This window comes from Sapajus apella, unplaced genomic scaffold, assembly GCF_009761245.1.
Source record: "Sapajus apella isolate SASKATOON/1434 unplaced genomic scaffold, GSC_monkey_1.0 scaffold65, whole genome shotgun sequence".
NCBI classification, from domain to species: Eukaryota; Metazoa; Chordata; class Mammalia; order Primates; family Cebidae; genus Sapajus; species Sapajus apella.
Genome location: NW_022437005.1, coordinates 5,324,307 through 5,352,254, shown reverse-complemented (window position 1 = coordinate 5,352,254; position 27,948 = coordinate 5,324,307). Strand labels below are relative to the sequence as shown.

The 27,948-nt window shown below is 42.7% G+C and overlaps 2 protein-coding genes and 1 long non-coding RNA gene across 5 annotated transcripts in view; 1 reads left to right on the top strand and 2 right to left on the bottom strand.

The window, feature by feature from the left end:
• SMIM26 (small integral membrane protein 26) lies at positions 1 to 3,000 on the bottom strand. Its single transcript, XM_032248100.1, has 2 exons — positions 2,673 to 3,000; positions 1 to 1,149 (listed from the first exon to the last, which is right to left on the bottom strand). The coding sequence occupies exons 1-2, from the start codon at positions 2,788 to 2,790 to the stop codon at positions 971 to 973; spliced, it is 297 nt and encodes a 98-aa protein (XP_032103991.1). The 5' UTR covers positions 2,791 to 3,000; the 3' UTR covers positions 1 to 970.
• Positions 3,001 to 10,012: 7,012 nt separating this feature from the next.
• SEC23B (SEC23 homolog B, COPII coat complex component) overlaps positions 10,013 to 27,948 on the bottom strand; it is a 43,933-nt gene continuing 25,997 nt past the window's right edge. For 2 of the 3 annotated variants that reach the window (XM_032248097.1, XM_032248098.1), the window contains exons 14-20: positions 27,524 to 27,677; positions 24,368 to 24,445; positions 21,690 to 21,851; positions 18,711 to 18,797; positions 15,261 to 15,416; positions 14,839 to 14,904; positions 10,013 to 10,488 (exon numbers count right to left, since the gene is read on the bottom strand). In XM_032248097.1, coding sequence (XP_032103988.1) covers positions 10,399 to 10,488; positions 14,839 to 14,904; positions 15,261 to 15,416; positions 18,711 to 18,797; positions 21,690 to 21,851; positions 24,368 to 24,445; positions 27,524 to 27,677 — 793 coding nt within the window. In that variant the 3' untranslated portion in view covers positions 10,013 to 10,398. Of the gene's footprint in view, positions 10,489 to 13,780; positions 14,255 to 14,838; positions 14,905 to 15,260; positions 15,417 to 18,710; positions 18,798 to 21,689; positions 21,852 to 24,367; positions 24,446 to 27,523; positions 27,678 to 27,948 lie in introns of those variants that run through there. The other variant, XM_032248099.1, reaches the window with a different exon arrangement.
• On the top strand, positions 12,013 to 22,662 carry LOC116530122. Its single transcript, XR_004259842.1, has 3 exons — positions 12,013 to 12,100; positions 22,386 to 22,391; positions 22,628 to 22,662. It is a non-coding gene; the product is annotated as an uncharacterized LOC116530122 (long non-coding RNA).

The window sequence follows — 27,948 nt, the reverse complement described above, 5'->3', positions numbered from 1 at the left end:
TGAGAAACACATGCCACTTGATTCATAACTGAGGCAGTACTATATAATCCATAGGCAGGGATCTGATAAAAACTGAACTGAGGCTCTTGCAAGGGTAGATGTCAACCACTGGGTTAAAGAGAGGCTGGTCAGACTTTGGCACTGCACATGGGAGGTAGTATCTTCTTGGGATAGTTCTATTACTCCAGAAAGGTGGGAAAAGCAGCTGGTGTGCAGTAAGAAAAGCAAGGCCAAGAGCCCAGGCAGGCTCAGCAAGTGGCTGCCTGCATTCCAGTCCTAGTGTCAGGCCCCTGAAGACCTCAACGTACTCCCTGCTTTAACTCCAAACTACAAATACACATTTTTTATAGACACCCCCTTTTGATTTAAGCTCACTTGTGCTTGTTGCCTGCAACCAACAGACCACTGAGGAAACTGGTTAAGCATCAATCATGTCGTCCTGACTGCATTCCTAGCATTACAATAATACTGGCCACAGTTGGCGGGTAATCTGCATCTGCTGAAGGAATGAGGGGTATGTGCACTGGTCCTAAAGAACAGGTCCAGTCTATTTAATTCACGAGTTAGAATCTAATTCATAACATGCTTACCCAGTAGGCAATAGTACCCAAAGGGCTACTGTGAATCCCAAACTGAATAAGGAGATTTGCTGAAACTAACCTTAAAGTGACCACTAAAGCTGTGCCTAATAGCAACGTGAATGCAATATAAAGCTACATTAACCAGTTTCAGGAAATCAAGCTTATGGAAGCTCTATGTGAAATTTCATATCAATCTTTCACTCAAGTAAATATAGAGGGAAAAAATGCAAATAGTTTCCTCCAAGAAAATATTTAGTGCATATTATCAGTGATTATGTTTTACAAAAAATTTAAATACATGCACTTTTCACAAACATAAAATGAGAATCAAGACATCTATCAAATTCAAATGTTAAACCAAGTCCTGATTTTTGGAATTCAGCAGCCAATTATGGTTCTGTTCCACGGCCACTATTCCATGATTTCCAATATCTGTGGATCTTTTCCGTAACTGGAACAAAATTTTCTTTATATGTGACAATTGTTTCCACATAAAATCCTTTTGGGGCTTCAGATGGTTCACTGAGCATTTCACTTGTTGAGCCATGCTTTAGGTCTACTTCATCACCTTTAAGAGAAAAAATAATGAACACCTGAATTATTAACTTAGAAAGCAGTCATTAAAGTCTTAGAAATTAACTAAGGTAAGAATTAAATCCAGTCCCCTCAACCCCAATAATAAAGGAAAGGAAAGGAAGAAGGAAGGAAGGAAGGTAGGAAGGAAGGGAGAAAAGAAAAGAAAGAACGACAGCAGGCAGGCATGGTGGCTCACACCTGTAATCCCAGCATTTTGGGGGGGCCAAGGCAGGTGGACCACCTGAGGTGAGGAGTTCAAGACCAGCCTGGCCAACATGGTGAAATCCCATCTCTACTAAAAGTACAAAAATTAGCCAGGTGTGATGGTGTGCACCTGTAATCCCAACTACTTGGGAGGCTGAGGCAGGAGGACTGCTTAAGCCTGGGAGGTGGAGGTTGCAGTGAGCTGAGATGGTGTCACTGTACTCCAGTCTGGGCAACAGGATGAGACCCTGTCTCAAAAAAAAAAAGAACAAATGAAAGAACAAAAGAAAACATAAACATTATGGACATTAAAATATTTTTAATTTACATACATGAAGTAAATATTTTTACCATATATATATATATAAAATATTATAAATATTTATATATAAATAAAAAAATTTATATATATATTTTTTTTTTTTTTTGGTAGAGATGGGGGTCTCTCTATGTCGCCCAGGCTGGTCCTGAACGCCTGGGCTCAAGCTATCCCCCACCTCAGTCTCCAAAAGTGATGGGATTACAGGCATGAGCCACTGCACCCAGCCAGAATGTTTTTAAATGATTAATGCTGGACACATGTGCTTTCAGGCCACTGATAGTTTCATCACCAAATGTAATCTTCAGCACAGTTTTCACACAACAACTTTACTGAGATATACTTAACACACCATACGATTAACCCACTTAAAATATACAACTGAATGTTTTTTAGTATATTCAAATTTGTGCAACCAGCACCACAATCAATTTTAAAATATTTTCATCCACAAAAGGAATCCACACATTTGGCAGTCATTTCCCATCTTACCCACCGCTCCTCAGCCCCTAGCAACCACACTAATCAACTTAACGCCTCTACAGATTTCCAGCCTATTTTTGAAAGCTGAGACTTTCCTCCTTTTGCGCCTGGGAAGATTTTAATACGCCTTGTCTGCTAAAAGTCCTGAAACTGCTCGCCACATAAGATGAGGGACAGTAGAAAAGAAGCATCACTCTTTAAAAATAACCGGTCAGAGTCTCTAAAATTCCACCTTGCACTTTACACAGATTCCTCCAATTCTGAGAATGGGGACGGCCCTATCCCATAAATAATTAAGATTTAGGTAACGCTATTTACAAGGTATTAATAGTTCCCGGAGTCTAGTTCTTTGCAGATTCCATTATAACAAACGGCTCTAAGCACCGGTTTCAGTTAGTTTTGCAGAATCAACCCGGGGTTTAAAAGACAGGGAGGTCGTTTCCATGACCCCGGAAAACTCTCCACCGAAGGCGGTGTGTCCCGGGGCAGGCCCCGCCAGACAGCCCTACCTGACGACTTCATCATTTTCTGGCCTACGTACACCAGTGAGCCCAACAGAGACCAGGCGCCAAGCCCGTAGACGACCGACATCCGCCAGTACCAGGCCGTGAACGGGTTCCGAGCCATGGGGACGCCGGCGAGGGACTCAGCTCTCGCACGGTCTCAATTCTCGCAGGCCCACGGTGGAGGCGGGACTTCCGGTGAGGGCGTCGCTGCTGGCGCTGCCGCCGTAGCTATTAAGGAGCCGCCGGTGTTCCGCGTCCGCTTCCTGCTCTGCCCGGATGCGTCTTGCGGCGTCTGGTCCGAAAAGCTGCGCCGGTGTTCGGACTTTCGGATGCAGAGTTGTGGGCGGGCGACACTTCTTACCACGTGACGAGGACTCAATGACAACTTCTCTGAAGAGAAGCTTCTCACTTGCAAAATTGTGATGCCTTCATGGGCTCCAGGCGGTATCAGAAAAGGCTACTTCCAGTTCCTCTTCCAGTTTTCAGATTTGCAAGGATACCGCTTGTCTCTCCCCACAACTCATCTTTTCCCCCATTTTCCTTTCCGGAAATCTGGGTGAACTTTAAATACCTCCAGTCCAAAGCTAATCCCTCCACTAGGCTCTGGGTACTATGTTTTCCTGCCACAGGGGCCTTTCCATTCAGTCCTAAGGGATTGACACCCTGTCCTCCCCCATCTTCATTATTGACGTTTATCCTTCATACAAACATGCCCATGTCTCAAACACAAAACATCTTCAACTCTGTCTACCTCCAGCTTTTGACTTATTCATACATTTCTTTTTTTTTTTTTTTTTAGACAGAGTTTCGCAGTTTCGCTCTTGTTACCAAGGCTGGAGTGCAATGGCGCGATCTCGGCTCACCGCAACTTCTGCCTCCTGGGTTCAGGTAATTCTCCTGCCTCAGCCTCCTGAGTAGCTGGGATTACAGGCACGCACCACCATGCCCAGCTAATTTTTTTTTTTGTATTTTTAGTAGAGACGGGGTTTCACCATGTTGACCAGCATGGTCTTGATCTCTTGACCTCGTGATCCACCCGCCTCGGCCTCCCAAAGTGCTGGGATTACAGGCATGAGCCGCCGCGCCCGGCCTTCATACATTTCTTTAAAGCAAGATACCCTCAATAGACTGAGCAACTAAGAGCAAGTGTGATGTGCTTGGCACAGAGGAGGCTCGGTAAATTGACATTAAGTACTTTTCAGTCATACTCAAACTTGGTTTCAGAAACATTTGCCACCACTGATCCCACCTGCTTATCCTTAAGGGTTCTTTTTACCTGGCCCACTCTTTAAAAACTGATGTTCTGCCCCAGAAATCTATATCCACGAAAATTAACTCTGAATGTGTCACTGACTTAAATGTAAAAACTAAAACTAATATAAGCCTAGAAAAAAAACAGAATATGTTTTCTATCTTGGAATAAGCAAAGATTTCTTAGACAAAAAGCATCCCAAGCCGGGTGGCCCACGCCTATAACTCTAGCACTTTGGGAGGCAGAGGATGGAGGATCGCTTGAGCCCAGAAGTTCCAGGCCAGCCTGGCCAACATAGTGAGACTCCATCTCAATTTTTATATATATGCATAAAGCAAAAAGGATTAATAGGGCTTTTTTTAAAAAATATAATTTTTGCTCTTTGAAGGTCACAGTTGAGAAAATAAAAAGCCAAGCCACAGAATAAAATATTCAAAATAACATATATCTGACAAATTTTGGATCCAGAATATATGAGGACGCCTTGCAACTCAGTTATAAAAATACAACCCAACTAAAAACCAGGCAATAAATTTGAATAGAACAAAAGAAGATATACAAATGACCAAAAGCACAGGAGCATCATTAGCATCACAGAAATGCACATTAAAACAATACAAAAAGAGACCATTACACACCTGCTAGAATGGCCAAAATCAGATTGAGAATGCCAAGAGCTGTTTGGAACAATTGGAACTCTTAGTAATGGGAGCATAAAATGTTACAATCTCTTAGCAAAACTTAGGTTTTTTGTTTTTGTTTTGAGACAGAGTCTCGCTCTGTTGCCCAGGCTGGAGTGCAGTGGTGCGATCTCGGCTCACTGCAACCTCTGCCTCCCAGGTTCAAGCAATTATCTGCCTTAGCTTCCCGAGTAGCTGGGATTACAGGCGCCTGCCACCACATTCGGCTAATTTTTGTATTTTTAGTAGAGACAGGGTTTCACCATCTTGGCCAGGCTGGTCTTGAACTCCTGACTTCATGATCCACCCACTTTGGCCTCCCAAAGTGGTGGGATTACTAGCGTGAGCCAACGCACCCAGCTGCAAAATTTAGTTTTTTAAAAAGTTGAACATATGCCTACCATACAACCCAGGCATTCCATTTCTAGTTATCCATGAGAAATGAAAACCTATGTCCACCCACAGCCATGTACATGAATGTTCATAGAGTTTTATTCTTAATAGGAAAAAATGGAAGCCACCCATTATCCATCGAGTAAATGGCTAAACAAAACGTGGGTTACCACTTGACAATAAACAGGTACGGATACATATAACCACACACTCTCAAAATAGATTATGCTAAGTGAAAAGCAAGACACAAAAAGAAACCAGTCACAAAATTCTAGAAGCAAACTAATCTATAGTTGGAGAAAGCTGATCAGTAGTTGTCTGCTGTGAGGGTGTGGAGAAAGGGAAGGACTAAAAGGGATCTGAGGACACTTTGAGAGGTGATGGCAATGTTCTGTATGTTGATGTTGGTGGTGGTTTCATGGGGGTACGCAACTGTGAAGACTCATCCAATTGTATGCTTTAAATGGGTGCAATTTATTATATGTGAGCTGTAGTTCAGTAGTTATAAACAAATCAGAAAAAGTGGTATTGTTTCAAGCTTGTGTCTCTTTTCATCCTTACTTCTTATCATCCTTACTTCTTATCAGCCTATTTTATATGTTAATAACTCTCAAATCGACTCCAGATTCTCTGAAAGCAAATTCATGTTACTGCCAACCTGCTATGCATCCTCAGCTGCATATCCCACAAGGTCCTGAAACTAAAAAAATGTTCAGAATTTATCAATGCCATTCCCAATAGGAAACAAACCTTCTCTTTCTCTTCCCTAATGCAGAGAGTGATCAAGAAATCACCCAAGCTAGAAACTTGGAACCATCTCACCTGACATCCTGTCTGTCACGTCTCTCTAAATACCCTGTCTCTGTTTAGGCCTCATTTCTCTTCTGGATTACAGTCTCCTCTCATCCTTCCTGCCACTCCTATGGCGTCTGTTTCAAACCTTATATTACCGTTTCAACCCCTGCTTAAGATAAGTCAGTGGCTTACTTTACCTTCAAGATGCAGAGTTCAATACCCACAAAAATTAACAATTAATAAAAAGATAAAATTCATAGTCCTCATTGGGCATACAGGACTCAGTGACTCAGTGGCCCCTTCTCAAGACGGTTGTTTTCCACACAGCACTATCACCCCACCATTCCCCACATTCTGTGGAAAAAGTCACTGGTACCCCAAGGTGGGACCTGCATGGCTGTGTCATGCTGTGCTGTTTTCTCAGCTACTTAACTCACTGTCACTCAAGGGAAGCCCAGAGTGAGTTGGGTCTATCACACATTTTCTTCTGTTAATTTGAAACAGAAAAGCCCAAGAAGAAAGTTTTGGCCTTAATCTGTACAGACAGCTTTATGTATTCTTTTATATGATGTATTAAAAATTATACCCAAGCCGGGCGCAGTGGCTCAAGCCTGTAATCCCAGCACTTTGGGAGGCCGAGGCAGGTGGATCACGAGGTCAAGAGATCGAGACCATCCTGGTCAACACGGTGAAACCCCATCTCTACTAAAAATACAAAAAATTAGCTGGGCATGGTGGTGTGTGCTTGTAATCCCGGCTACTCAGGAGGCTGAGGCAGAAGAATTGCCTGAACCCAGGAGGTGGAGGTTGCGGTGAGCCGAGATCGCGCCATTGCACTCCAGCCTGGGTAACAAGAGCGAAACTCCGTCCCAAAAAAAAAAAAAAAAAATTATACCCAAAATTAAACATATTCTTGGAAAATGCACAGAAAATAAAAGTTCTTGGAATTTAAATGTAAATGTTCAACTTTTTTTTTTTTTTTTGAGATGAAGCTTTGCTCTCGTTGGCCAGGCTATAGTGCAATGGCGTGATCTCGGCTCACCACAACCTGAGATTACAGGCATACACCACCACGCGCAGCAAAATTTTTTGTATTTTTAGTAGAGATGGGGTTTCTCCATCTTGGTCAGGTTTGTCTCATACTCCTGACCTCAGTTAATCCATTCACCTCAGCCTCCCAAAGTGCTGAGATTACAGGTGTGAGCCACCGCACCCAGCAAATGTTCAACATTTTAAGACAGGAAACTGCTAGAATGTAGGGCAGAGACAAAAAGAAATACCATAACCTGTATTCAAATACAAATTCAAAAGATAGAGTATCGGAATCAATCCAGCTGGTCCAATATCCAATTAATAGGAGATTTCAGCTTCATTTTCCTACATAGCACTCATTACCTTCTAATGTATCACTTACTTTTTTTTTTTTTTTTTTTGAGACAGAGTCTCACTCTGTCACCCAGGCTGGAGTGCAGTGGCACTATCTCAATGAAACCTCCACTCCTGAGTTCAAGCAATTCTCCCTGCCTCAGCTTCCCAAGTAGCTGGGATTAGAGGCGTGTGCCACCACACCCGGCTAATTTTTGTATTTTTAATAGAGACAGGGTTTCACCATTTTGGCCAGGCTGGTCTCAAACTCCTGACCTCAGGTGATCTGCCCACCTTGGCCTCCCAAAGTGCTGGGATTACAGGCATGAGCCACCGTGCCAGCAGTATCATTTACTTCTTTTTTTTATTTTTTTTTTCTGCGCATGAGACGGAGTTTCGCTCTTGTTACCCAGGCTGGAGTGCAATGGCGCGATCTCGACTCACCGCAACCTCCGTCTCCCGGGTTCAAGCAATTCTCCTGCCTCAGCCTCCCGAGTAGCTGGGACTACAGGCGTGCGCCACCATGCCCAGCTAATTTTTGTATTTTTAGTAGAGACGGAGTTTCACCATTTTGACCAGGATGGTCTCGATCTCTTGACCTCGTGATCCACCCGCCTCGGCCTCCCAAAGTGCTGGGATTACAAGCGTGAGCCACCGCGCCCGGCCCAGTATCATTTACTTCTAACACTGTTATAGGTGGACTTCCCTAACTAATGCATAAACTCTATGAAAACAGTAGTTTTTTTTCATTGGCAATATTCTCAATGCCTAGAAGACTACTCCATAGACAAGTACTGGATACTTCTTTGTTGAATTAATGAAATAATGGCTCCAAAGTTCTGAGATTATCTTGGGCATATACCTTTAAACCCAATGGGTTAGTCTGTTTTTGCATCTCTATAACAGAACACCTGAGATTGGGCAATTTACTTTTTATTTTTTGGGAATTTATTTTAAAAAGAGGTTTATGGTTTACGTTTATGGCTCACTGTTCTGTAGGCTGTATAGGAAGCAAAGTGCCAGCATCTGCTGCTAGTGAAGGCCTCAGGAAGTTTACAGTCAAGGCAGAAGTTAAAGAGGTAGCCGATGTATCACAATGCAAAACGAGAGGAGGAGGTGGAGGAGGTTAACACTTTTTTTTTTTTTTTTTGAGATGGAATCTCACTGTCACCCAGGCTGGAGTGCAGTGCCATGATCTTGGCTCACTGCAACCTCTGCTTCTCGGGTTCAAGCCATTCTTGTGCTTAGCCTCCTGAGTAGCTGGGAATACAAACTTTTATATATTTAGTAGAGACAGAGTTTCACCATGTTGGCCAGGCTGGTCTTGAACTCCAAACCTCAGATGATCCACCCACCTCAGCTTCCTTAAGTGCTGGGATTATAGGCATGAGCCACAGTCTCCAGTCACCACACTCTTAAACAACTATACCTCGTTTGAACTCAGAACAAGAACTCCCTCATTTCTGTGCGGATGGCACCAAACCATTCATGAAGAATCCACCAGTATGACCCAAACTCTTCCCACCAGGCCCTACCTCCAATCCTGGGGATTACATTTCAATGACAGACTTGGAGGGGACAAATATCCAAACCATATTACCTGGCAAAGTCATAAAGTATGAAGACAGAATAGATTTGTAGATATGCTTAGATCCAATGAGTTCTCTCCAAGTACTCCTTTTAGTAAGTCATTTGAGATTGCAAAATGCCTTATGGAATAAAGGGAAGAGTGGAACTAACCCAAGATTCCCAACAGAAGAAATTCCTGGATGACAGTTGTGTAGCAGGTCAAAGTGATTGGCCCCCATTAAAAAGGGACATCAGTGACCTCCAAAGAAGAAAAAAAAAAAAGGACTTCATTCAGTAGAATAAGCTAGAATTTCTAGTAAACAGAACAAAATATTTCTTCTTTCAAAAAGCATACAAAACTTAGAAATTCTGGGGAAAACCATAGCAAATCTAAGAGATCATAATCCAAATAGGGAGCAAGCCAACATACGGCCTGATGAAATGCCAAAAGTAACTCTGATTTTGTCCTTTGGAATGTTTTCCTACAAGTGGCATAGGGACTGATCGGGACACTAGCACCCTGGAGAAAAATGTCATCCTACCTTGCTTGGACTTGAACAATATTTACATCATCATGACTGTGCAAATGCGTCTTAGAAGCTTTCAGTTTTCACAGTCAATTTAGTGACAAAAAATATAATAGGCCAGAATACAATTTTTTTTTTTTCCTGAAACCGGGTCTTGCTCTTCCACCCAGGCTGGAGTACAGTAGCATGATCATAGCTCACTGTGACCTTGTACTCCTGGGCTCAAGTGATCCTCCTGCCTTCACCTCCCAAGTAGCTGGGACTACAGTCACGCACCACCATGGCCCACTAACTTATAAAATTTTTTGTAGAGACAGTCTCACTATGTTGCCCAGGCTGGTCTCAAACTCCCAGCGTCAAGTGAGTCTCCTGCCTTGACCTCTCAAAGCACTGAGATTACAGGTGTGAGCCATGTATCTGACCCGGAATATAAATTTTACCAATCTTGATAATATACAAATAATAACTGGATGGTAGACAGAAAAGTCTCAATATTTTGATTCTTTGAAAATGGGAATTGAGATATGGGCTAAAAAATACATCAACAAAAATCTTGTAAGGAGAAGTTAAAAGCAGTTATCTTCAAAAAGTGGGTTTGAGCTTAGGCAATGGAGGTAACTTCTTATTTGTTATAAGCTCTTTAGTATAAGGTATTTGTTTCATTTTGATCCTGCATATATATTACTTTAATTATGAGGATTAAGTTCAGGAAACACTTCTTGAGGAAGTCACTTAAAGCACATACACACTCACATAGAGACCTCAGGAAATCACATTTGCATTAGCAATATTTTAGCCAGTGTTTTCTGCATCTAGATTTATTTCCTTTATAATCATTAAGAATCTTACTTAAACAAGTTGCCAAAATATATTTACCTCTGATTTTATTGAGATTCTAAAAGTTAGGATACAAAACGCACATAAACATCTACAAGTACCAAAACATTTATGACCTTATAATTTTATAGTGCAAGAAAAGAGAGAAAGACATGGAATACAAATAAATTATAATCTAAAGAGTTACATACAAAATTTCCTTAATTATTTGTTAAAATCTGCTAGAAAAGTAACAGGAATGTTATTAAGCCTTTACAGACATTTTGAACAAGATCTGACACCGTTCTCTTCAATTTCCTGGCCACATCAGCTTAACAAGCACTGGAGACAGCCAGCTTCTTCAAATGGTCCATGAACACCTGCAGGCTAACGTCATCAGTTAGGATGGGTGCTCCAGTTTCCTGAAACGTAATGATAAAGATTAGTTGGCAGAAATCTTAGAAGCTGTTTAGAATTCATGAGCTGTCAAGTGCCTTCCCTCAGAACATTCACAGGTGTTGTCCCCTCTGCTACGAGTACTCCCATAACCTCATCCTCTGCCTTACTGACGACTTCTTTCAACTAAAGCACAATTTCCTCACAAAACTCTTTCCTGATACACTGAGATCAGGCTGCCAGCACCTGCTAGTTTTAAGCATAAGGCCTTCTACTTCACCCTCTTCTCCACAACCCTGATGACGTACCCAGAGTCTAGCTCCTCAAGAATGTAAGCTCACAGAGGCCTACACACCCACCCTTCCTCTTAAGTGCTCTGCTTACAACAGAAGCTGGATAATGGTGTACCCATGAATGAGTGAACCAGTATCTCCACTGAATGGATGGATGTTTCAAATATCAGAAAAAGCTTATAATTGTATTAATGTTATGGGAAAAAATAGAATAGAAACCTCAATTTATAGTAAGATTCCAATTTTGTAAAGAAAATATATATATACACACACACACAAACATTAATACACTTTATATTATGCAGAATAATGCTGGAAATAGTTAACTCTTTAGATAACCGTTCTAGGTAATCTAACTTTTATTTCTTTAAACATATTCAAATTTTCTAAAATGAAACCATGCTGTTATAATTAGAAAAATATAAGCATGATCAAAATGTTTTCAGAGGATTTCAAAGAAAAAGGAGTAGAAGATATACTTTTCTCTATTCCTCCCACTAAGTACAACTAAAAACCTTGGGCATTTATATAAACCAAACATAAGAAGGCCTTGAAAGCTGAAGAGAAGACAGAAGACAAATTAAAGAACTTGAGACCCAAGGAACAACACAGCAGTGAGTCCTTGGGCTTCCTTTTTGCCTTATATACTCTGGATTTGGAAGTGAGGAAGCTGGCAAATTGTCACTGAGCACAGACTCAAACAAAACGAAACAAAACAATGAAAAGCATCCACTTTCTCTAGCCAAAAGACTAAAGCAGCCCAGCAAGACAGAACAATCTTAGATAATAACCACTGTACTCCAGGCAAAAATGAAAAAAAACTATGGCCCTGACCCACCTGAATCAGCAAAAGCTGGGTGGGCAGCTCAAGTTTCCACCCTCACAAGGCAGTAACAAGGCACTCCAACACTCCCACTGGGATGGTGGCAGAGAAGGCTAAGTATGGAGCCAGGAAGTTCATCCCCAATGGCCAGTAGAAAATTCCCCTACACTTGTGGTGTCAGTAGAGGCCATCTGTGGAGCGTGGACTTCCAGCCCAACCTGGCAAAAATACATATCCCACCCCTGCCTACTGGGATGGTATCAGACGCCTGGTGGAGGGTAAGGACTTTCACCGTCACCCAGATGTAACAAGGCCATCTCCACAGTGGCGTCACTGGAGGCTATGGGGGAGCTGGAACTCCCATTCCCACTAAGCAGTAATGAGAAATCACTAGGTGTTCCCCGGTGTCAACAGAAGCCAGTGGAAAATCTGGGCTTCTCCACCTGGAGGTAATGGAACCCACCACTGCCCCACTCAGCCTTGCAACCACCTTCCCTGTCAGAGTAGTGTAAGAAAAAAACAGTGAAAAGTAGCAGTTTTAAATAAGATCCAGAGTCTCATACAAATACTCAAGTGTCCAACTTTCAATCAAAAAATCACTTATACAAAGCCCTCCAACTGAATTTAAAAAGACAATTGACAGGCTGGGCGCGATGGCTCATACCTGTAATCCCAGCACTTTGGAAGGCTGAGGAGGGCAGATCACTTGAGGTCATGAGTTCAAGACCGGCCTGCCCAACATGGTGAAACCTCGTCTCTACTAAAAATACAAAAATTAGCCCGGGCTAGTGGTGGTGAGCACCTGTAATCCAAGCTACTTGGAAGGGTGAGATATGCGAATCGTTTGAACCCGGGAGGTGGAGGTTGCAGTGAGTTGAGATTGCACCACTGCACTCCCAGCCTGGGCAACAGAGCAAGACTTTGCCTCAAAAAAAAAAAGACAATTGACACATGTTAACACTGAGTTGACAACAATTGTTAGAAACAGCCATGATAAAAATATTTCATGAGCAATTGCAAACACATTTGAACAAATGAAAAAATAGGAAGCCTCGGCAAAGAAAAACAATGTCCCCGGAAAGAAGTGGAAGACATGGAGAATCAAACGGAAATTTTGTAACTGAAAAACACAGTGACCAACAGAAAGCTCAGTGCATAAGTTCAGTGCAGAAAAGGAACAGAAAAAAGAATCAATAAACTGGAAGACAAAATAATGGAAGTTACCCAAATGAACAAAACAAAGAAAATACATGGAAATGTAGTACCTGGGATATGGCAAAATATCTAACATTCATGTCACCGGATGTCAAGAAAGAAAGAAAAGAGAGCACTTCTTTCGGTGAAAAGGCATTCAAAGAAATAATGACTGAAAATTTTCCTATTCTGGCAAGAGATATAAACGTACAGAAGCAAAAAGCTGAGCAAACCAAAATAGGATAAACCTATAAAGAAAATTAATAAACTACAAGTGAGAGAAAATATTTACAAACCACATATTTGAAAAAGTAGTATCTAGAATATATAAAGAACTCTCAAACAGTAAAAATCCAAATAATCCAGTTAGACCACAAACCAAAGACACAGAGATTTCACTGAAGAAGATACACAGATGGCAAAGTAGCACATGAAAAGATTATCAGCACCATCAGTCATTCGGAAAATGTAAATTAAAACTGCAATGATAAGCCGGGCGTGGTGGCTCAAGCCTGTAATCCCAGCACTTTGTGAGGCCAAGGTGGGTGGATCACGAGGTCAAGAGATCGAGACCATCCTGGTCAACACGGTGAAACCCCGTCTCTACTAAAAATACAAAAAAAAATTAGCTGGGCATGGTGGTGCGTGCCTGTAATCCCAGCTACTCAGGAGGCTGAGGCAGGAGAATTGCCTGAACCCAGGAGGCGGAGGTTGCGGTGAGCCGAGATCGCGCCATTGCACTCCAGCCTGGGTAACATGAGTGAAACTCCGTCTCAAAAAAAAAAAAAAAAAAAAAAAAAAAAAAGCCTGCAATGATATACCACTACATACCTACCAGAATGGCTAAAATAAAAATGATACCACCAAACGATGGCTAGGATGCAGAGAAACTGGATCACTCACACATTGCTAGTAGTTTGGCAGTTTCTTAAAAACTAAACATATAATTACCATACAACCCAGCAAATGTACTCCTGGGCATTTATCTCAAAGAAATGAAGATTTAAAGAGATAACAAGGTTTCTGCACATGAATGTTTATAGCAGCTTTATTCCTAGTAGCCAGAAACTGTGAACAACACAGGTATCTTTCAATGGGTTAATGATCAAACAAACTGCAATACATGTATCTATACTGAGGAATACTACTTGGCAAATAAAAAGGAACAAACTTTTGATACATGCAACAACCTGAGATGACTCTCTAGATGATTATGTTAAGGGAAAAAAAGCCAACCCCAAAAGGTTATAGACTGTGTGACTTCATACATAATATTCTTGATGACAAAATTATAGAAATGGTAAACAGGTGAGCAACCGCCAGGCACTGGCAGTGGGGGGCAGAGGCAGGAGGGAAGCTGGTGTGACTATAAAAGGGCACATGAGAGATCCTGGTGCTGATGGAAATGCTGCACGTGTTGACCTTATCAATCTCAATATCCCAGTTGTGATACTATATAATAGTCTTTGCAAGATGTTAACACTAAAGGAAAATGGGTAAAAGATATAGCTGATCTCTCTCTGTATCATTTCTTACAACAATATAAATTTACAGTTATCTCATAAAAGTTTAATTTAAAAAATGTTATAAGGAGACAGAATGAAAGAAAAGACTCGTTTGAGAGAGGCATAAATGCTGGGAACAGTTAGATAAAGCAGTAATGGTGGGGGAAGAAAAGGGAAGGAATTAGGCTGGAAAGTGAGAAGGAGGTAAAACCGATGATGATAAGTTGCCCTGTGGTTTTGGCAGGGAGAGGACTAGGGGTCATGCTGCTGTGTGAAGCAGGAGACCCTCATGGCGGCCACAGTACAGTGCTCTGTCCCCTGGCCTGAACCTGGTAAGTTACACTGTGTACTGTGGAAGGGGACCCACACAGGGAGCCCCCCTCAACCTCCGGCCCAGCTGTGTTATTCAACTTGTTTCCCTCCTCCTTACTCCCTGGCAAAATACCCAAGTTATGCAGTTATTCTGTCTCCAGGCCAAAATAGATCCAATTTGTAGAATTTTAAAACAACTTTTTAAAAAACTAGCTTGGCATCCTCCCCAAATACCTGACAATTTCTTACCTGTCCCCAAGCATAGAGGTTATTGTGTGTCTGAGATGGGTTCACTTTGGACAAAAGGAATCGAGCCTTTAACAACACAACAAAAAAACGTTTAAAGATTAAAATTAGTGTAACAGAAAAAAGGTAAGTTTTTACAACTTTTTTTTGGTTAAACTAGAATTGTTTTACTGCACAGTAACTTATTTCTTTGGCTTAAGCCCACTGGCTCTCCATTTAAGTATCCTAAAACATAAAATACGTATTTTATTTTGGCAATCCTTTTACACAAGCATATTTTGACCATTCATTTAGAAAGAACTCATATTTGGAAGATTCCTGTGTGTCAACTTATGTCATCACATAAAAAACCACCCTGTTTGGATATATAGCCGTAACAATCTATCATAAAACCAACCACTGGAGCTAGAGCTCAGCTCACTCACCTGACTGCCTCCGTGCTCCGTGTTAATGTAGCGTGGCATCGGGAAGCGTGCTTGCAGAATTTCTTGGGCATCATCCAGTGGTGCCTGCAGAAGGTGCTTGAAGTTCTCGTACTCGGGCATGTCCTGGTAACCAGCTTTACGCCACTGGGCTATGGTCTACACAGAAATAAACCAACCAAAACTATTGTGAAACCGTTAACAACAGCCTTCAGTGACACTGACATTCTACCATTGCCACTCAGGGCTTGTTTCCAGTGAAGAACTCTTATATCAAAAATGATAAGCTTCAGAGGGAGAGCAAAGCAGAGCTACTGGCAGGAGGAGAAGCAGGAGTAAGCAAGTGGGTGCATCCAGGACGCCTCCACCTGCACATTCCCCCAGGAATGTCATGCATCACTCACGCCTCCTCTCTTCTATATCAACGAGTTAACAAAGCCTGTGGATTACTCATCCCAAGGAGCCACAGCCTCCCTCCTTTTCCACTTCCACTGTTACCACTCAGTCTAGCCTCTCATCTCCGCACACCTGGCAGGGAAAGGGATTTGCTGGCTGCCCACACAGACTCCATTCCCTCATCTTCTTTCCTAACAGCACACACATTACACTCCTCCTCTAGTGATACAGAGTTGGGTGCAACTGACTCATCCCCGTGCCCTGCTCCCGCTGGGCCCTGAATCAAGGTATGCTTAGCAAGGGAGGCGAAGGCTGTAAGAATCAAAGTGTGTTGATCAGGCAGCGAGGAGAAGCCATATGCTCAACTATGGAAAGTAGACTGTCTCCCTGACTAAACTACATATTTTGTCACCCTTCCTTCTTTTACACGCATCAGCAACTGGTCTAGGAAATATCTTATATACACAGGAAATCAAGAAACATTCATTAACTGATTCTTATACCTTATAAATAAAGTGAAGTGCTTTTGCATGTTACTTAAGAAAACAAGACGACAATGGAGAGGAAAAATGGAGAAAGAGGCTATAGCAAGTGTGCAATGTGTCTTCACAGAGCCATTAACATGGCTCCAGGCAGAGGGTTCTTGTCAGATGCCTCCTTCTGTAGCCTGCTCACTCCTTCTCAGAGTGGCAGTTACCGTTTTCCAGGACTAAATGCTGTGACTGACTGTTGGCCTATGGGAAATGCCTGTAAGCTTACCAGGATCCAAGAGTTCATAAGAACACTCACATCCAGCACACTCAGGGCTTTGGGAGGGTGAGAACAAAGTCACTGTCTTTATCCTCAGAAACCCTCACTTGCACAAGAATGTGTTCAATAATTGGAATAAACAGGATCAGGGGTTACAAAAGAAATGTTGATAATCAGGGTGAGCTTAAGGCAAAGAAAGCACTGTACTGTGGCCTCCATGAGGGTCTCCTCCTTCACACAGCAGCATGACCCCTAGTCCTCTCCCCGCCAAGACCGCAGGGCAACTTCTCATCATCGGTTTTGCCTCCTCCTGACTTTCCAGCCTAATTCCTTCCCTTTTCTTCCCCCACCATTACTGCTTTATCTAATTGTTCCCAGCATTTATTCCTCTCTCAAACGAGTCTTTTCTTTCATTCTGTCTCCTTATAACATTTTTTAAATGACTTGTGGATACAGTCAGCCCTTGGTATCCACAAGGTTGGTTCCAGGACCACTCCTCCCAATACCAAATTCCATAGATCCTCAATACAAAGTGGCACGGTATTTGCATATAGCCAGTGTACATCTTCCCATACACTTTAAATCATCTCTAGATTACTTATAATACCTTATACAATGTAAAGATTATGTAAAAGTTCTTGTGCTGTTTTGTTTGGTTGGTTGGTTGGTTTTTTTGAGACGGAGTATCGCTTGTCGTCCAGACTGGAGTGCAGTGGTGCGATCTCGGCTCACTGCAACCTCTACCTCCTGAGTTCAAGTGATTCTCCTGCCTCAGCCTCCCGAGTAGCTGGGATTATAGGCGCCCGCCAACATACCTGGCTAATTTTTGTATTTTTAGTAGAGACAGGATTTTGCCATGTTGGCCAGACTGGTCTTGAACTCCTGATCTCAGATGATCTGCCTGCCTCAGCCTCCCAAAGTGCTGGGATTACAGATGTAAGCCACCACACCCAGCCTGTGCTGTGTATTTTATTTATATTATTTTTTATTATTATTTCAAAATTATTTTTAACCTGCGGTTGGTTGAATCTGCAGAGATGAAACCTGTGGATACGGAGCGCCGGCTGTATCACTACCAAAGGACCCAGTGGGAAGAGCAGCTGGTCATCCGGCCCTCAGTCCAGGACTATTACTGATGGCCTAGCACCTGTGTGCAAGTGGCTAGCAGAATGGGTGTTAATATGCTGAAAAAAGTTTAAAGTTATAAAATACCTAGGAGTCTTAGAAAATAATACTTCCTAAGTTACTGAAGGAATCCTGAAACACAATTTATATCTTTTCACGACATCGGAAATCATTTCTAATAGTTGGTCACTAGGAAACCAAATTTATGACCAATTAAATGAAGGTAGAGAACATACAATAGAAGAAAAAGCATCACTGAATATAAATATCACCATTATCTCCATTGAAGGATTTTTTGCCATAAACACGCAAATAATTCAGAGGAGCTATTCCCTTTCTTAGGGCATGAACCCCACTGAGAAAGAAATGGACTGAGAGCTATCCACAGCTATCCTAGGGGTCAGCAGACCTAGTGTAACGTTCCCTGGGCCATGTTATTTCATCAAAGTACAACTTTAGCTCCAAACGCTAACTCTGATAGAACAGTAGTATGTATAAAATATTTACTGAGGAGAATAAACTCGTCTTGCCTAACTTTGAAGGTAATAAATTACGGTGATTTAAAAGAATCACCTGAAATTTTTTTAAAGCATGCAGTATTATTGTTGTTGTTATTATTATTATTATTATTATTGAGATGGCGTTTCGCTCTGTTGACCATGCTGGAGTGCAGTGACGTGATCTTGGCTCACTGCAACCTTCACCTCCCGAGTTTAAGTGATTCTCTCACCTCAGCCTCCAGAGTAGCTGGGACTACAGGTGCATGCCACCACGCCTAGCTAATTTTTGTATTTTTAGTAGAGACGGGGTTTTGCCATGTTGGTCAAGCTGGTTTTGAACTCCTGACCGCAGGTGATATGCCCACCTCAGCCTCCCAAAGTGCTGGGATTATAGGCATGAGCCACTGCACTGGCCCATACTTACAGCAAATACTATTGAAATTAATAAATATACAAATACTCCAGGGACCTAAGAAAAGATTTTATTCACTAGAATAAAAGCCACTGTGCTTTCTAAGCCCAAACTTGTAACAAATGTCAGTAAAACCTAAATTAATAAATAAGAAGAAAACAAAAACCACAGTTAAGGACAGTAACTCTCCTTGTGCACATACTGAATAAATTTGTATGCCTTTTCTCCAATTTAAAAACAAAAATAAATAAATCAATAATATAATCTTACCTCACCAAGATAAATGACAATTTGGAAGAAAGTATCCATCAGCAAAATTTTGTCAGCAAGAATGCTGCTGCTGTCCAGGAGTACTGGCTGAAGAAAAAGAGAGAGAAAGATGGCATTGGTCTTCCCTGCTTCCCACACAGCAACCACTTCCACCCGACTCTGACCCCATGCCTGGTATCCACAGCAAAGGCTGCCCAGCAAAGTGGCTCACCCCTTTTCTTCCTGACACATTTCCACTTTCTGCTCCTGACTCAGTCTCTACTTTGCAGGAAAAATCGGCTCCAAATAGTTCCTCATCAATTGAGAAGGGAGATTAATGATACCTTTTTTTTTTTTTGAGACGGAGTTTCGCTCTTGTTACCCAGGCTGGAGTGCAATGGCGCGATCTCGGTTCACCGCAACCTCTGTCTCCTGGGTTCAAGCAATTCTACTGCCTCAGGCTCCCGAGTAGCTGGGACTACAGGCACGTGCCACCATGCCCAGCTAATTTTTGTATTTTTAATAGAGACGGGGTTTCACCGTGTTGACCAGGATGGTCTCGATCTCTTGACCTCGTGATCCACCCATCTTGGCCTCCCAAAGTGCTGGGATTACAGGCGTGAGCCACCGCGCCTGGCCGCATGATACCTTTTTTTTTAACAGTCAGGGTGTTGCTCTGTTGCCCAAGCTGGAATAAAGTGATATGACTCTGGCTCACTGCAGCTTTGACCTCTTGGGCTCAAGTGATCCTCCCACCTCAGTCTCTCGAGTAGCTGAGGCTACAGGTGTATGCCACCATGCCCAACTAATTATTTGTTGTAGAGACAGGGTCTCACACTATGTTGACCAAGCTTAATAATATCTTTTGATCTTGGAACAAAAAATAATTCTGAATATTCTCAGTTTTGTATGTATTTTAGAAATCAGAGATACTCTCTGTAGATAAGACAGACTATGGATACCTATATGAAAGACAGCATTTAGTACACATTTTTTTTTTTTTTTTTTTTTTTTGAGACGGAGTTTCGCTCTTGTTACCCAGGCTGGAGTGCAATGGCGCAATCTCAGCTCACCGCAACCTCCGCCTCCTGGGTTCAGGCAATTCTCCCGCCTCAGCCTCCTGAGTAGCTGGGATTACAGGCACGCACCACCATGCCCAGCTAATTTTTGTATTTTTAGTAGAGACGGGGTTTCACCGTGTTGACCAGGATGGTCTCGATCTTTTGACCTCGTGATCCACCCACCTCGGCCTCCCAAAGTGCTGGGATTACAGGCTTGAGCCACCGCGCCCGGCCTAGTACCCATTTTTAAAGTTTACTACAAAATATATATTATGGTTGGGTGTGGTAGCTCACACCTGTAAACCTAGCACTTTAGGAAGCCCAGGTAGGCAGATCATTTAAGCCCAGGAGTTAAAGACCAGCCTGGGCAACATGGCAAAACCCGGTCTCTACCAAAAACACAAAAAATTAGCTCAGCTGTGGTGGCACGTGCCTGTGGTCCCCACTATTCAGGAGGCTGAAGTGACAGGATCACTTGAACCTGGGAGGTGGAGGTTGCAGTAAGCAGAAATTGCACCACTGCACTCCAGCCTGGGTGACAGAGTAAGACCCCATCTCAAAAAAAAAAAAAAAAAAAAAAAGAAAAAAAAAATATATATATATATGGGTGTGTGGGTGTGTGTATATAATTTATATTTTATATATTACTACATAATTATACGTATATAATTTATTGTCATATTTACATATACATATAATTTTTATATCAGTAATTATTATTTTTTTTTGAGAGGGAGTCTTGTCCTGTTGCCCAGGCTGGAATGCCCTGGTGCAATTTCAGCTCACTGCAGCCTCCGCCTCCTGGGTTCAAGTGATTCTCCAGCCTCAGTTTCCCGAATGGCCGGGATTACTGGTGCCACACCCAGCTAATGTTTGTATTTTTAGTAGAGACAGGGTTTCACCATGTTGGGCAGGCTGGTCTCAAACTCCTGACGTCAGGTCATCTGCCTGCTAATTTAGTAATTATTTCAATAACAAAAGTAGCCTGTACTCACTGAAGAAAATTTTAAAATGTGTACTCAAGTACAACAAGTATTGATATTTTGGTTTTTTTTCCATATAGTTCTTATTTTTGCAGGCAATATTTAGCAAAGTTTCTATTTTGACTTTTTTTCATGTAACATTTTTACATAAGGACTTATCTATTTTACTATGTTACATACATTTTGTGAATACTGTTGGCCCTCCATATCAGTAGGTTCCATATCTGTAAATTCAACCAACCTTGGATTGAAAATATCTGAGAAAAATATGCGTCTGTGCTGTACATGCACATATCTGTTTTCCTGTCATTATTCCCTAAACCATACAGTATGACAATTATTTACACAGCACTTACATTATAATTAGGTATTATAACTGATCTAGAGATGATTTAAAGTATATGGGAGAATGTGCCCAGGTTACATGCAAATATTATGTAATTTTATATTAGTAACTTGAGTATCTAAAAATTTTGGTATCCGAGGGAGGTCCTGGAACCAATCCTCCATGAATATTGAGGATCAACTCCATTTCTCAGGTTACTTATTTATTTTCCTATATTAAACATTTGGATTGTTATTTGATTCTCTATTATAATAGTTTCTTCACTATGTTTTTTTTGTTTTGCACAAAGCCTATTATGTATCTAGGAGTAATTCCTTCAGATACAAGACTTGCTATTGCTGGTGTAAGTATATGAGCACAAGGGAAAAAAAGCATCCATGTTATTTATTAGAGTTTTTTACATTTATTCCTGCCTTCCACAAATAATAGCTTTACATGTTCTTTGACATTTTCCTAAAGGTATTTTTTAAAAGAAATAATGTTAAATTATTATAAAAACTCAAAGTTTTCCTTCTTCTTAACAGTTCTGCTTTCTAAGTAAATTTGCTTAAAAAAAGAGTATCTATTAGGTGATTCCAATCCTCAGGAAAGCATTTGGGGAAAGCCTTACTTCTGGTGGCCCATGAAATGAGTAAGAGTAGAGAATGGGCTGGATCATGATGAGGGACTGAGTCAGGTCCTGCCGGGCAAAATGGTGTCTGTAATATGACGACTCATCAGGACTGTTGTTGAACACTTGAAGAAACGGAGATCTTCTCAGATGGAACATGAACTGCATTCACAAAGAACAAAAGAGAAATGCATATAGTTGTAACCTTCTTAAACACCCACAGAGTAATCTACCTCAGGCCTCTGAAATAGAACCCAGAAAAGGGCTCTCTGGGTTCACAGAACAGAAAGCCTAAGGTGGTACCAGGGGCTGGGGAAAGAGGAAAACTGGGAGTTGTTGCTTAATGAGCACAGAGTTTCAACTCTGAAAAGTGAAAAATTCTAGACATCAGGTGCTCAATAATGTGAATGCACATAACACTGATCAACTGTAGGTTTAAAAATGGTTAAGATGGTAAACTTTGTTATGTGTCTTTTGATGCAATAAAAATTAATTTTTTTAAGTGCCTCTGGGTATGTCAAAGCTTCCATATTTAAGAGGAAAGTCAAAGAAACGTTTATTTCCAGAGTCTGTGTTTATTTCCAGAGTTTACTGTGCCAGGTAGCGAAGACAGAATATCTGCTCTCAGAGAAGTCAGGCCCGGTGAGAAAGGCACACTTGGGGCTACGAACCAGAGTACGAGATAGCACTGGGGAGGTGGGGGTGGAGGGTCAGGAGGAGACTTCCCAGAGCTCTGGGGGCTGACGATAAACCCTGAGAGATGTGGCTGAGGAGGCCACAGGGCCAGGGGACGGGGACTCCAGGCACAGGAACAGCAGATGAGAGCTCAGGACACAAGCTGGGATGCAGGTGTAGGGGAGAAAGGGACAAGGGATGACACTGCAGCCATAGGTTCTCACCCTTTCTTTCTTTCAGCTCAAGTTAAAAAGTTGCCAGAGCCGGGCGCGGTGGCTCAAGCCTGTAATCCCAGCACTTTGGGAGGCCGAGGCGGGTGGATCACGAGGTCAAGAGATCGAGACCATCCTGGTCAACACGGTGAAACCCCGTCTCTACTAAAGCTACAAAAAATTAGCTGGGCATGGTGGCGCGTGCCTGTAATCCCAGCTGCTCAGGAGGCTGAGGCAGGAGAACTGCCTGAACCCAGGAGGCGGAGGTTGCGGTGAGCCGAGATCGCGCCATTGCACTCCAGCCTGGGTAACAAGAGCGAAACTCCGTCTCAAAAAAAAAGGTTGCCAGAACATGAAAATGAGCTGCATTGTGAAGTATAAAGCTTCCTGAGACTCCAAATATTGAATCATAGGTTCCTAAATAATCATCAAGGCTGACATTCAATACATCCTACATGCAAGGCACAAAGCACTTGACAAGAACTACTTAATCCTTCCAATAAGCCCATGAGGCAGGTTCTCTTACCATCCCTAGTTTACAGGTGAGAAAATGGAGGCACAGAGGGGCAAGTAACTTCTCCAAGGTCACACCACTACTGAGTGTTACAGCTGGACTCTACACCAGGCCACATGGCTCTAGAGACTGGGCTCTGGCTGGCCTCTCTCCTAGAATGCCTTGACAGAAGGAATCTGAGACAGCATTCCATCTGGTTTTCAAGCTGTGCTCGTAGAGTCCTCAAGTCCTCAGGGGCCCAGGGGTGAAGGCTCTGGTGAGACCCAGTGTGGGGGTGGTACATGGGCACAACCAGAGAAGCACCAAATCTATCTGCTTTATGTGCTGGCGTTTAAGGGCAGCTCCTCTCAAAGAAAGGATTCCATGGCTTTAAAAAAAACAAACAACTGCAAACCACTCCTGCAGGCAAACTCCCCACTGCTAGAGGTGGAAAACCGAACTCTCCAGGGGTCTGGGACCTCCTCTAGGGTCAGCAGAGGTAGGGCCAGCTCTGGAACCTCGCCCTGACTCTGGCTGATCTGGGGCTCTTCCCACAACACCATACAGCTTTAACCTCTTGCATGTACGCACCTCAGAGTCCCAGGCACCTGCTATGGAGCTAGGTCACTTCTAATGCTGAGCAGGTGACTGGCACTGTGCTAAATATTTAATACTCAATTGGCCTCAGCTCCTGTAATCCTTATAGACACTCATGAGTTATGCTCTATTTCCTCAATTACAATGGAGATGAAAATTCATCTACTTCTCCCCCTCCTCTCTTGTCCAGTGGCTTCTAAAGGCTTGGTTCATCAAGAGTGCAGTTACTTTCAGGAGCTGTTTGTTGCTGATTCCTGGTTATAATGTACCTAATAACCACAGACATATTATTAAATATTTGTCATATTAACTGTGGGTTTGTTTTGTTTTGTTTTGTTTTTTTTGCTATATTCACCTCCATGTGTGCTCATTTTCTTGGTTTGTTGCTGAGGTAGCTGACTGTTTCCCCAGAACTTTTACACATCAGAGATATTTTTTATGGCCTTATATCAATGATCCTATCTTGCCTGTTCATGAAAATGTATGCATGAGTTTTCTCCCCTCTGCACGTCATCTTTATCTTTTGTGGGGCTTAGGGTGCTGTCTTCCCCAGACACACATTCGACTTGGGTTGAACAAACTCTGTCACCTACGGACTGAGTCTCAAGACATTAAAAAGCCCTCACTTTACCCTGAAACTGAAGTTAATTTCTATCAAAATTTATTGTTCTATAGTTATTTTAGAAACATATATTACTTACCTGAGGATATAGAGAAAAGGAGTCAGATAACCTAAAAGAAGCGGGGTCTTCTTTATTATACTGTCCAAACTTCTGACACTACAGAAGGAAAATACCAAAAAACAAACAAACAAATACGAAGAGAGAGAAAAAAAAAAATCTAAGTTAGAATTACCTGGAAAAACACTTGGACTAAGCTACATTCCAGTCTGAACTCTGCCACTTACTGTAAGTCCTAGACTTGCACTTCTCAAGCATCAGTGAGCAGGCAAATGACCAGGGGGTCTTGTAAAAATGCAAGCTCTCGGGAGGAGCTGAAGATTCTGCATCTTAATCAGCTCCCAGGCAATGCTGGCCTGAGGACCGCCCTGACCAGAGAAGCTAGGTGAGCTCTCCCAGGCACCTATTCCATACGAAAACTCTCTAACACCATGAAAACTAACAATTACAATTACGCTTTGATGTTCTCTCACACTGCAATTCAAATTTATTTCTCCCAATGACAGACTTCTGAATCACAATGTTTTCTCTTCCTGCCTTTATTTCTGCTCACACGTCCCTGGCCACTAAAGAATTAGGCTGTTCACCATCTAAAGAAACCTCATTTCTAACAATTACTTTCTTCCCACAAAATCTGGTGTCCTTCCACAGTTCTCATCTTCTTGAACTTCCTAGCAGCGTGGGCCAAGTGACTGCCTAAACATTTGACACTTTCTCCTTCAGCTGCTACTAAATCGCCTTCCTATTTCTCACCATCTCTCCAACCAGCCTTCTTCTTCTCTGCCTTCTTCAATGGTTTTGTTTTCCTTCTCCCCCTAACGGACTCCTTGGGAGTTAATTCTTGGCCCCCTACTCCCATCCTCACTGCTTTGGGTACAAATGAACACTACAGCCAGATGGGTGTCATCCAAATCCACCCTCCAGTGTCCAGTGCTGACCTCTAGCCTGAGCCCCAGTCAGGACATCTACCTAAATAACGGAAAGCTTTCCTGAGACACGCTTTTGCAAATTCACATTCAATTACCAAAAGATAGACTATTCCATTAGAAAAAGAGATTCACCTTCTCCCATCCTAAAGTTGCTCTCCTTTCCCATCTTCTACCTCACCACCACTCTTACAGTAAGTTACCCTCATGTGAAATGTTACTCAATGCTGACTTTTTGGTTTCTGACTTCATAAAGAATCATTTCATCAAGCTTTATCAATTCTTTCAGTGTATCCTGATTTCAAACCTTCTGCTTCCTCCATCTCTACTACCACTACGCTGGTCTCAGTACCACTGGGCCTGAAAAAGCCTCCATTCACAACAATAGCCTTTTCTCCCTGCAGTGTGCCTCACATGGTGACGTTAGATGTAAACACAGGCATCATGCCGACGTCACACGCCTGTTTCACAATCACACCTAAGTCTCCCTTGCTCCCTAAAGTTAAGGAGCTCCCCAATCAAGGAGTACCTTCCCTGACTCTGTTCCCCTCTACACAACCTGGCCTCCTGTGACACTGGTTTCTCCAAAGGCCTCAGCATAAGCTAAAAGGCCCAGCTACCTCCTGAGGGCTCATTCCTGCTAGGCCTCTACTCAGCAAGCCTTGCCTTCTCCTCTCCAATTAATCTATTCTAATAAAAACCTGACTCAAGGATCATTTCCACAGGAAGCCTTTGTTAACCACCTGGACCCTCTGCTTATCTACCTTCCCTCTGAAATCCTAAAGTAGCAATTTCCAAATTGTGTTTGAAATGTTGACACTTACTGAAAAAATGGTTGCATGAGATGCCAAGGGCAAACAGAAGGCTGAGCTAAAGGAAATAGATTTCCTTACTGGGCCTTTCCGTGCCTTTGATCACACACACATGCTGTGATCTCCAGGAAGGTAAGATTATTGTGTGCCAATTACTGATTTATTGCCTTGTGGCTCCAAATGCACCCCTTTTGTCTGCTGTGAAATGGACATGGGCTCTTTCACTACCTCTCCTTTGCCAGCTGGCACAATAAGAAGCTTTGCCAGTAGAGAGTGCTGGAGGTGAGCGTCAGCTTCGGGCACCTGAGTGCTCACTCAGCAGCTTCCTGGGTGCCAGGCCCTGCTGCACCATGACTTCCCTAGTGCTGAACTCCTGGAAAACTTCACAGCCAGCAGCGAAAGCAGCATCCCTGTATGCCTCCACTGAGACATTTTCCTCTAGACAGCTTTCCCTGTACCCTAAGGGTGGCTTTTCTTCAAATTCTAGAGCATGAATTTCTAGCAAGTTCCCCTGGCACAGCGCCATGGCAACTTTTCTGCAAAAGACCCACCAAGCCATGGTCGTGCCCTCCCAACTGGGTCTGGATCAGCCCTGGGGAGAGGGAGCACTTCCTTGGGTGCTCTATCTCAGCCCCAGAAGTAGTGGCTACCCACTTCTCTATACTTCCTTCTGGCCAGTCCCTCACTGTTCTACTCCCCTGTTGTAGTAGTAATTCTTTATAAAAGACTTTCCCTATTTACATTACAGTGTGACTCCTCTAACCTGATTTTTTTTTTTTTTGAGACGGAGTATCGCTCTTGTTGCCCAGGCTGGAATGCAATGGCACAACCTCGGCTCATAGCAACCTCCGCCTCCTGGGTTCAAGCGATTCTCCTGCCTCAGCCTCCCAAGCAGCTGGGATTATAGGCATGTGCCACCATGCCTGGCTAATTTTTGTATTTTTAGTAGAGACGGGTTTCTCTATGTTGGTCAGGTTGCTCTTGAACTCCTGACCTCAGGTGATCTACCCACCTTGGCCTCGCAAAGTGCTGAAACTACAGCCATGAGCCATTGCACCTGGCCCATTTCCTCTCATCTGATTAAACCCAGACCAACACAAGGGATCTCCCTAAACTCACTAGACCTGGATCCCTAGTTCCAAAACCACTTCCCAGATTTAAAGAAAAAATACAAGACCAGAGGATTCACAAAATGACTCATCTAAGTCAACTCAATCCACACAGATTTGTATCACTCTCCAAATGCTCTGTGTGTGTTGCTTCTTCCCAACTATAATGTAAATCTCTGTGGGGAAAATGCACATTTAACACGTCTTTAACGGAATGTCCAGTGTGTGGCATAACAAAGGCAACTAATAAATTCTTGCTGATTTACTATATAATAATTATTAAGTAGAGCAGAAACCAAGACCGAACCTAATGCCACTGTCCCCATTTACCAGTCGGATGAGTTGTCGGTCCAGCCACCGGAGCACATCGGGTCCCTCCTCTGACTCCGCTCGGAACACCCCAAGCCGTGCCATCAAGACTGCCGCAGCCTCCTGGTCAAATGCTGCTTCTATGTGCCTGAGCTGAGTCTGTGCATCTGCCCAACTGACAATTCCAGAGTTAGTGCCATGCTTAAGTTTAGGAGAGATCAGAAAGCCAGACATCCATTCAGATAAAGAAACACAGGCTGGCTGCAGTGGCTCATTCCTGAAATCCCAACATCTTGGGAGGCCAAGGTGGCAGGATTGCTTGAGCCTAAAAGTTTGAGACCAGCCTGAGCAACATTGTGAGATCCCCATCTCTCTACAAAAAGTAAAAAAATTAGCCAGTTTTGGTGGCAGGTGTCCGCAGTTCCAGCTACTTGGGAGGCTGAAGT

Excerpts from the sequence above, each read along its gene's own strand:
- SMIM26 (XM_032248100.1), bottom strand. The coding sequence starts at position 2,790 with ATGGCTCGGAACCCGTTCACGGCCTGGTACTGGCGGATGTCGGTCGTC. Across the intron at positions 1,150-2,672 it reads GAAAATGATGAAGTCGTCAG|GTGATGAAGTAGACCTAAAG; the intron begins GTAGGGCTGTCT and ends TTTCTCTTAAAG.